Source organism: Pieris napi, chromosome 8 (genome assembly GCF_905475465.1).
Source record: "Pieris napi chromosome 8, ilPieNapi1.2, whole genome shotgun sequence".
Lineage (NCBI taxonomy): Eukaryota > Metazoa > Arthropoda > Insecta > Lepidoptera > Pieridae > Pieris > Pieris napi.
In genome coordinates this window covers 8,223,981-8,232,229 of record NC_062241.1, presented here as the reverse complement: position 1 = coordinate 8,232,229, position 8,249 = coordinate 8,223,981, and the positions used below count along the sequence as shown (strand labels likewise).

The 8,249-nt window shown below is 30.9% G+C and overlaps 3 protein-coding genes across 3 annotated transcripts; 1 reads left to right on the top strand and 2 right to left on the bottom strand.

The window, feature by feature from the left end:
• Window positions 1-279: 279 nt before the first annotated feature.
• LOC125051734 lies at window positions 280-3,101 on the top strand. The gene has a single exon (XM_047652265.1). It carries the CDS (start codon window positions 583-585, stop codon window positions 1,912-1,914), a length of 1,332 nt encoding a protein of 443 aa, XP_047508221.1. The 5' UTR covers window positions 280-582; the 3' UTR covers window positions 1,915-3,101.
• On the bottom strand, window positions 2,262-6,251 carry LOC125051736 (ribokinase-like). Its single transcript, XM_047652269.1, has 6 exons — window positions 5,934-6,251; window positions 5,246-5,378; window positions 4,825-5,109; window positions 4,603-4,724; window positions 3,457-3,607; window positions 2,262-3,369 (listed from the first exon to the last, which is right to left on the bottom strand). Exons 1-6 carry the CDS (start codon window positions 5,990-5,992, stop codon window positions 3,181-3,183), a joined length of 939 nt encoding a protein of 312 aa, XP_047508225.1. The 5' UTR covers window positions 5,993-6,251; the 3' UTR covers window positions 2,262-3,180.
• Window positions 6,252-6,866: 615 nt separating this feature from the next.
• Window positions 6,867-7,803, bottom strand: LOC125051739 (39S ribosomal protein L17, mitochondrial). Its single transcript, XM_047652274.1, has 2 exons — window positions 7,420-7,803; window positions 6,867-7,297 (listed from the first exon to the last, which is right to left on the bottom strand). The coding sequence occupies exons 1-2, from the start codon at window positions 7,615-7,617 to the stop codon at window positions 6,908-6,910; spliced, it is 588 nt and encodes a 195-aa protein (XP_047508230.1). The 5' UTR covers window positions 7,618-7,803; the 3' UTR covers window positions 6,867-6,907.
• Window positions 7,804-8,249: the final 446 nt, after the last annotated feature.

Here is an 8,249-nt window from a genome sequence, read left to right as displayed (position 1 = left end):
AATCTGATTTTATTGTAAGTAAATAAGATGAATAATTTATAAAAAAATTGTATATAATAATAAGTCTTATCAGTCTTGCTTGACTGTCATAAAGTCAGTCCAAAATCTTATTACATTTAGAATAACGATGTTTTATTCAATACTCTTCATAATATATTATTGACTATATTAATTTATAGCCTAAACATAGAAATTGCTATATGTCAAAACAAAGAATATCGATATGACGTAAATGCGGACTTCACTATCATAACTATAAAGTATAAACTAGACACTTAGACAGTAGACAGTAGACACTTGTACAGACGCCATTTTCAGTATTTAATAGTGATTGTTGTGGTTTGTTTCTTAAGTATTTCATATTTTTTGGAATTAAAAATAGTGTGAAAGCATTGATTATTACAAAATTTAAATTCAATTGTTATTGATTGTCATTTAAATGATACGACAGAATAACTGGTGAAATCTTGACTGAAATATCGCCTGCGCGGGAAATGTGGTTATCTACGATCGTCATTCATAACTAGAGCTACGTTTTGATATTTGTAGTTTATTTAAAAAGGTTTAGTGAAATATACCATTATGATTGGTTATAAATCAAGAGTTGGAAGACGTGTGAAAAGTAAGCTAGCGAGAAATTTAGAAACGCTTTATAGAGAAGGAAAATGTCGCGAATGTACAGTAGTAGTAACGCGTATGGATTTTGCCAAGATCCTAGGTAAATTTACTAAAGTTAAAATCCAATACGAAAGTTCAACACCAAAGGCAACAAAATCTTCAAAACAAAACTCAAATATTAAGTTAAAAAACAATGAAAATGGATTAGTGTCTTTGAATAAAAATCCATATAACTCTGCAAAAGAACTCAAAAACAAAAGCAGTAAAGACAGAACCACTGAGGTTAAAAAACAAACATCCAACACTTCTAAATCATTAAATGTGTTAAAGGAAAATAATAACTGTAAGTCCAGTGCATTAAAAAAAGTGAACTTCAATATTAAGCCTACTCTCTCAGAACATAAAGAATATGGCATTATTTTTGTCAATCCAAATGTAAACGGTGCTAATGATGTAAAATGTAAGATAACATTAGCAGATTTAATTCCACATATAAATAAAAGTTTATTGCCGAATGAAGACTGGTGTATAGAGTTTTTTCCTAAAAGCCTAGAACCAAAGGATGACAAAATGTACAATCGTATAGCGGCAGAATTAGAAGATCTTATGTATAATAAAATAAATACCACCACAGATAATAAAATGGATGACTTTCCGTCAATAATGGATATTTTAAATGACAATACTTCTGAAACTAACCAGGCTAAAGACCAAACCCAAGAAAATAAATCTAATCTAAATAATGATGTCGAAGCTATTCTTCTTGGGAATAGTGAAAGTAATGAAACATTAGAAGAAAAAGATGTTATTAATAAGTCAAAGGAAGATATACCAATGACCCCAAGCACTGAAGTTGAGGAAAGTATACTCAAAAATAATATAGAAAAACCACACAGCCCATCCATATTAGATGAAGCTTTAAAGGAGGGAAAGGAACAACATATACCAAGCCAGCCAATATATGATGACAATAATGATGCTAATAAATCTATAGAAATAGCTGTAAAACAAGATGATAGCGAAGATCCTGTTAAAGCTGAGAATCTAGAAGAATCTAAATCACACTCAATAAAGTATGAAGAAGTCACAGAGGTTATATTCAAAAAAATATTAGATGGAAAATGTGTCAAATCTGTTACATGTCTAAAAAACTTAAGGTATAATATACAGATAGAGGAAACATCTGTTGAATTTATAGGTGCACCAAAGTATATAACTAGTATAGAAGACATTCAGGTATTATTGGAGATTGTCAATAATACCACTTTAAATAGTGTGTATGTGTTACATATATAGTCTGTATGAGTATATTGTTTATATGTATTTTAAAGATGTTAAACAATTATTGAAATACAAACCTTATAATTGAAAATTTAAAACAAACCATACTTTAGGTTTACATGTAAATATAATCTTATGCATTCTTAAGAATTTTCCATTATAATTGTTTTGATCAAAGATTATTTCAACCAATATATGCTTAATTGTTACACTGCGGCTATAATTGAATAAGAAAATAATACCAACTAAAAATAACTTAATAATTATACATTATCTCCCTTTGGAATATTTTCACCCTTAACACTTATATCATGTCTATAGTTACTTATCTAAACTTTATAATACAATTTTTCAGATAAGAAGTTATTAAAATAAAAATTTCTTATATGTATCTATATGAAAGCATGTTTAAGAATAAGATATTTATTAATTCAGATTGGTCCGTTGTCCCTCATGGACATTGAGTTGAGTCCTACAATTATAATATTTATTTAATCTGTAAATCATTACAGTTTTTGTAACTAGCAACCCCAAAATTTTTCTAACATTAATTCCTAACAAAATTAGTAACCCCTATTTCTCATTATATCTTATTATATATGTTATATTATAAAAACTTAAACTGTTAAAGAAAATAGTAAGGCTGTCCATACACGACACCACTCTTTAGTAATCGATTACCGTATAAATTAGCATGTTTGATTAAACTAATATTTATTCAAAAAAAGTATGGGCTATTTTGTGTAAAGCGTAAAAATTATGAAGACGCGCATACATTAAATATAAAGTATATTTCGACTTTTTAATCTTACATAATGCTATCCAATTCCACAGAAGCAACTACCTTCATAGATTACTACATTTGGTTACGTCATTGAAGTTCATAACAAAACTACCCTTTTGTCAAGTTTTATATTGTCTATATTAGGTCACTAATATTTTAAGGTCTTACAATATAAAAAGAATAGTAGGAACGTATATTTTATTTAAGTGCGTACAAATACACGTACGTAATAGGGTAGAAAATATAAAGTTATTAATGAGGTATTTACATAATACGTCGAATCACTTACAATTTTCTTATTGTATCTGTGTGCACTATATTTTATTTGGATTAGGATTTATTTAATTAACGTAAAAATTAATATTAGTTATAGTGATTGGGACATTGTTTATAGGAAATAAAAGTCGTTATGGCATTATGGTGATTTTTATTTATGCTCTGGACGCATTTTTGTAAAAGTAGTAGAAAACAATGAAAATGTAAGGAAAAATATAGAATTATAAAATAATGTATTCATAAAGAACTTGAAAAGGGTTATAGTTGTCGGGAAAGCTTGGCTGTGTTCCTTCTTTCATAACTGATTTTGTAGCCACGTCACAGGCGGCTCCAACAATTTGATGCAAAGGAGTTTTCTTATGGCTTACTAGAAATTTTGCTAACGCCCCTACAAATGCGTCTCCAGCTCCCTGTAAATATATGGTTTATTAATTATGTCTTTCTATTTGGTAAAGGGTGTAGGTATCTTTAAATTCCTTTAATAATACATTACTTACTGTTGTATCGACTGGGACAACTCTTGTACACTGTACATGAACATAAAGATCATCGTCTTTCTTACAATATGCAGCACCCTTATTACCAAGTGTGATGATGGCTGTTTGACAGCCTAACTCTAAAAGCTTCCTTAGTGCATTTTTGATATTGCTGTAATACAATAAAAGTCGCAATTGGTGTTATTACTCATTTAAAGATAAGCTGAAATATATAATGTTGCTATGAAAAAAAGGGTGCGTGTACTTATGTACACGCGTATGAAGTTATACTTCTTTGGCATTATTAATAATACATACGGATAGTTAACCTCAATTGTATTGAAGCACTTAGGAAGGTTGATGAGCACAGTTTTTTACAAATATTTTCTAATATTAATTAGTATTGATTTAAATATTAAATTTAAATCACTTCTGATTATAATTCAGACGCACATATAAAATTCGCACTTGTATAATGAAAACACGTGTTTTAAATGTAGAAACTCAAAGCATGTGGATAAATATTATAAATATAAATACACAGTGAACAGAGACGGCGTGCGTGCCAACATGCGCCACTAACAGAGGTTCCATTTCTTTTGTTGGTAGAATTTTTTCCTCAACTTAATGAGCGATTTAGTGGGCTTCATTCTGTTAATTTTGAGTCACGGTGCGCGCGCATCGTAAAATTTCACCCTCATCAATTTTCATAATTCGCCTAAAGAAGTATAACTTTAATACGTGGGCAAATTCATTCTGTTAATTTTGTGTCACGGTGCGTGCGCATCGTAAAATTTCACGCGCCTAAAGAAGTATAACTTCAAAAATCCCTGTAATGATTAGTGATATCTACATTACAGTGTTTATTCCAAGCAAATTGGAATTACAATTTCGTCATAATTGTCTTTCACTGTAAGATACTCGTATACTTCTAAAACTTCTCTGCTACTTCTTGCCTTGTAATTTGTTATAGTACTAAATGTTATTTGGCAATGTAATCTTTATCCACATTCCTTATATTATATCATATCCTTTATACCACATGCAATCTTCCTAGAGTACGTTTACAAACAATCCCATAACCCATTTCCATTATGATGAACAACGGACGTGAGAGAGGACGTCATAACCAGCAAAGATTCTCAACTTTACAATTATTATACTCACGACACATCTACATTAAAGCCGACTAGAAAAGATGCCTCTGGTTCATTTACACATAGTATGTTACAGTGCTCTAAAAGATCTTTTATATTTGTACTAGCCGGTGCTGCATTAAGTAGTCGTATCTGTGAAATTAATCTTTATCAAATCTACTACTATATTGATTTTTGCTGTTCAGTCAAACTACTAGTGTAGCTGAAAACATGAAAGTATTGCTGTACTTACTCCGTTACAGGATTTGAAGGCATGGTACGTTGTCTCAATTGGTGTCTCCAATTGACTTATTATAATATCAGCATTTTTTATGAGTTCTTGGGTTTCATTTATATCTGAGATACTAAGGTAGTTATTAGCACCAGATACAATAACAATTTGATTTTCTCCATTAGCTGATACGGAAATTTGAGCGATACCAGTAGTAATGCCTTTTGTTATTTTTGTATGTTGAGCGTTTATACCGAATTTCGTTAAATTATCAATATATTGTTTTCCCCAGTAGTCGTCACCAACCTTTATTAAGAAAATTATATTTATACTCTAACAGTATTCTAAGAAAAAAAATATTAGGATATATAAGTAGTTAGTACTATAGTGGTATTCTTTAAGTATTAAAAGCATCAAAAATAAAATACTAAATATTGCTTACCCTAGCTATCATGTATGCTTTTCCACCTAGTTTGGCAGCTGCAACACATTGATTTGCACCTTTGCCACCAAAGCTAGTCGTAAACTTTGTTCCATGTAAAGTTTCTCCAGGTAAGGGAAGTCTAGGTGCATATCTTAAACACAACGATTTTGTATTATAAAATTATTTGATGTCATGAATCACACACATATATATATATTTAATTATTATCCAATGCAATAATGCTAGTCAATCCACAATATAATAATGAATATATAAAGGTAGTGGATGGGTATATAATCAGCCTAATTTGAAAGCTAGCTGGTTCCTGTCCTATTGCATTAGACCATTCAAAATCATAAGTCTATTTTAATTTTTATTTTTTAACTTGTGACTTCTTACATAAATAAGTTAGAAAAAGTTTAATTTATTCATTTCCTAAAAACCTTTACCTACTTCCCTTCAAATATGAAAAAATAACCGAATATTCCTTATAATTAATTATACTGCCTGTCTATGGATGTCAAAATAATAATAGGTTGTCTAGAAATTCTGTTTGTTCTAAATTCTAATGTTCTTGAATAAGAACGCCTTACGCGTACTTAAACATACACTTAACTCAATAATTATTTAGGTATGTAAAAAAAGAGCTGTCACTTAAACAACTGTATAAGTGCATGGTAAAGGTTCAAATCCATCACCAACATACGTAGTAAAATCAACGCTGCAAGATCCAACGACTACTATCTTCGGTATTGCAGTCTCCATTTTAATCACTTGTCACAAGTCACAACTCACAAGCGTAGTCAAATCTCTAGAGTCTGGACTCTAACTACAGGACTAATTATAATCCCTTGACAGCTCTAGCCTACACGTATGTTTAATAGAAAAGTCAAATGAGAAATGAAATCGAGAATGTCGCATTTATAGGTAATTAACATTATCTTAGCACACATAGAAACCACTGTAAAAGAAAACAATAAGGCATAATCTAAGTTTTAATCGTTCTCGACATGTAGGTACCTATCAACAGTATTATATTATGTGATACTGTTGAATATGTTCATTGTTATCTCACAAAGGAATTAATTTTATGATATAGATATACCTATTGTATGATAAGTTTAAAGAGCAATATGTACTGTCTATTGTTATGTTTGTTTTTGGTCTAAAATCAAATTAAAATTGTTATTATATATTTTATAAATACGACTGTGGCCTCTCAATCGGCGAAAGGTACTAAAATGATTTGTGAATTGGTTCTTTAAACCAAAATAATGAACTATCTGTAGCATATAGTAAAAGATTTAAGGTTCTTTTTAACTGACATCAAAAAACCTGAAGAATGCGACTACACAATTAATTATATAATATTTTATATAGTCATGTTGTTATATATGAAGCTTATAATTAAGATATAATAGCAATAATGTACATTATATGTACCAAATCAACATAGCTTCCAACAACATGGTTTCAACTAAATCACTACAAGACCTCTGACTGCCATATTATGTCAAATCCACACATAATGAGAATAAATAAGTTGAGATATACACAAGTAGTGCTGTCTCAACTCTGAATCGTACCCTTAGTATTATTACTTCTAGGTTAACATAGGTAAATAAATAAAAATGCAATATTCTAAATTATAACATTAACTATATTTTAAAACTAACACTTCTAATTGTGTTCTATATTTGTGGTTTTAACACTTGAAGATTCTTCTGATTTTTCAATTTTTTCAGCCATTTCAGCATACTTAGCTTGTCTATAGTCATATTTAGCAGCTTCAAGTAGTATATTCTGGAGCAACTGTCGATTATTTGTTTGTTTATTTTGCAAAGAAGGGTAAGGATTTCCTCTTAACTCCAAAACTGCCTTATCTATGTAACGACCATATGCAGGTTTAGGTGCTTTCAACATACGGGTGTATGCTGAATTACTGTTTTCAAATCGAGGAACTAATACTTTAAATAATTTGTGAACAAGCTCCTTTTCCAGGAGCCAAAAGTCAGCCATCTCCATTGTTGGCTTATGACAATCACCATGATTTATTGCTTCGGAAATTAACTGCAAGAAAAGTATTATTATTAGAATAATATTTAAAATTAAAACCAAAATACATACACATATTACAACTTGTTTGTTTACAAATGTTTAAAAAGAAATCAGTTTCAAGTTTTGTTTATTACCCTTTCAGCATACTGTCGGGCTTCATCTCCTCGATAATAATTAAGTTCAATCCTTTCATATTTAATTAAACCGGTTACAGTTTTTCTCAGCTTATTTAATCTGCCCTCTGGTCCTTCAGGACAGCTTAGGCGACGGTGCTTCGGAGGTACTTTGATTCGCAACTTAGAGACTAATTTGGTAACATCTGCTTGGTTCATTTTGACATGGGTGTTTAAATTATTTTAAAGTAAATTCAAACTATTTTAACTTGTTTTAGTAGTTAGTAGCTAGTTGTCCGGTTTGCAAATTAATAAATTAGTATTGAACTTTTAAGGTTAATTTTATTTTATATGTATTTTGTCAAATTCGGTCTTGCTAATCGCCACAGATAGATGTAGTCACAGAACACTATTACTTCTAACGAAGTAGTAGGTGAGTAATGTCTAACACACGATAATATTAGAGTAGTCACAAATGATATCCCCAGATAAATAAGACACTAGGGGCCTCATAGCCTAGCGGTCGTGTGCAGACCGCAAACTATGCGAACTAAGCTATGTGAGCTAACTAAAATATGCGAAGCTAATTTGTGTATGCCGATGCGCAGCTACACGAGCTAAGCTAAGCCCCTCCCGCTAACCTGCACACCATTTGCACATCCTTCGCCACACTGACTGAGCTTTGGCTTAGCTGTTGGTGTGCACGCTATTTATTTCTAGCTTAGCTTAGCCTAGCTTGCTTGGCATAGCTTAGTTTAGCCTTGGCATAGCTTAGTTTTCGGTCTGCAACCGGCTTTATTAAGTGGCAGCTAGGTTAGGGATACCGGGTTCGACTCCCGGTTTGAGGGCAA

What these genes read in the sequence shown, in the direction of transcription:
- LOC125051734 (XM_047652265.1), top strand. Translation starts at nt 583, where the DNA reads ATGATTGGTTATAAATCAAGAGTTGGAAGACGTGTGAAAAGTAAGCTA.
- LOC125051736 (XM_047652269.1), bottom strand. Translation starts at nt 5,992, where the DNA reads ATGGAGACTGCAATACCGAAGATAGTAGTCGTTGGATCTTGCAGCGTT. An exon ending in AAGCATACATGATAGCTAGG is followed by an intron (nt 5,110 to 5,245) that starts GTAAGCAATATT and finishes TTCTTAATAAAG; the next exon opens with GTTGGTGACGACTACTGGGG. An exon ending in GGCTTTAATGTAGATGTGTC is followed by an intron (nt 3,608 to 4,602) that starts GTGAGTATAATA and finishes ATTGTATTACAG; the next exon opens with CAATATCAAAAATGCACTAA.
- LOC125051739 (XM_047652274.1), bottom strand. Translation starts at nt 7,617, where the DNA reads ATGAACCAAGCAGATGTTACCAAATTAGTCTCTAAGTTGCGAATCAAA. An exon ending in CCCGACAGTATGCTGAAAGG is followed by an intron (nt 7,298 to 7,419) that starts GTAATAAACAAA and finishes CTTTTCTTGCAG; the next exon opens with TTAATTTCCGAAGCAATAAA.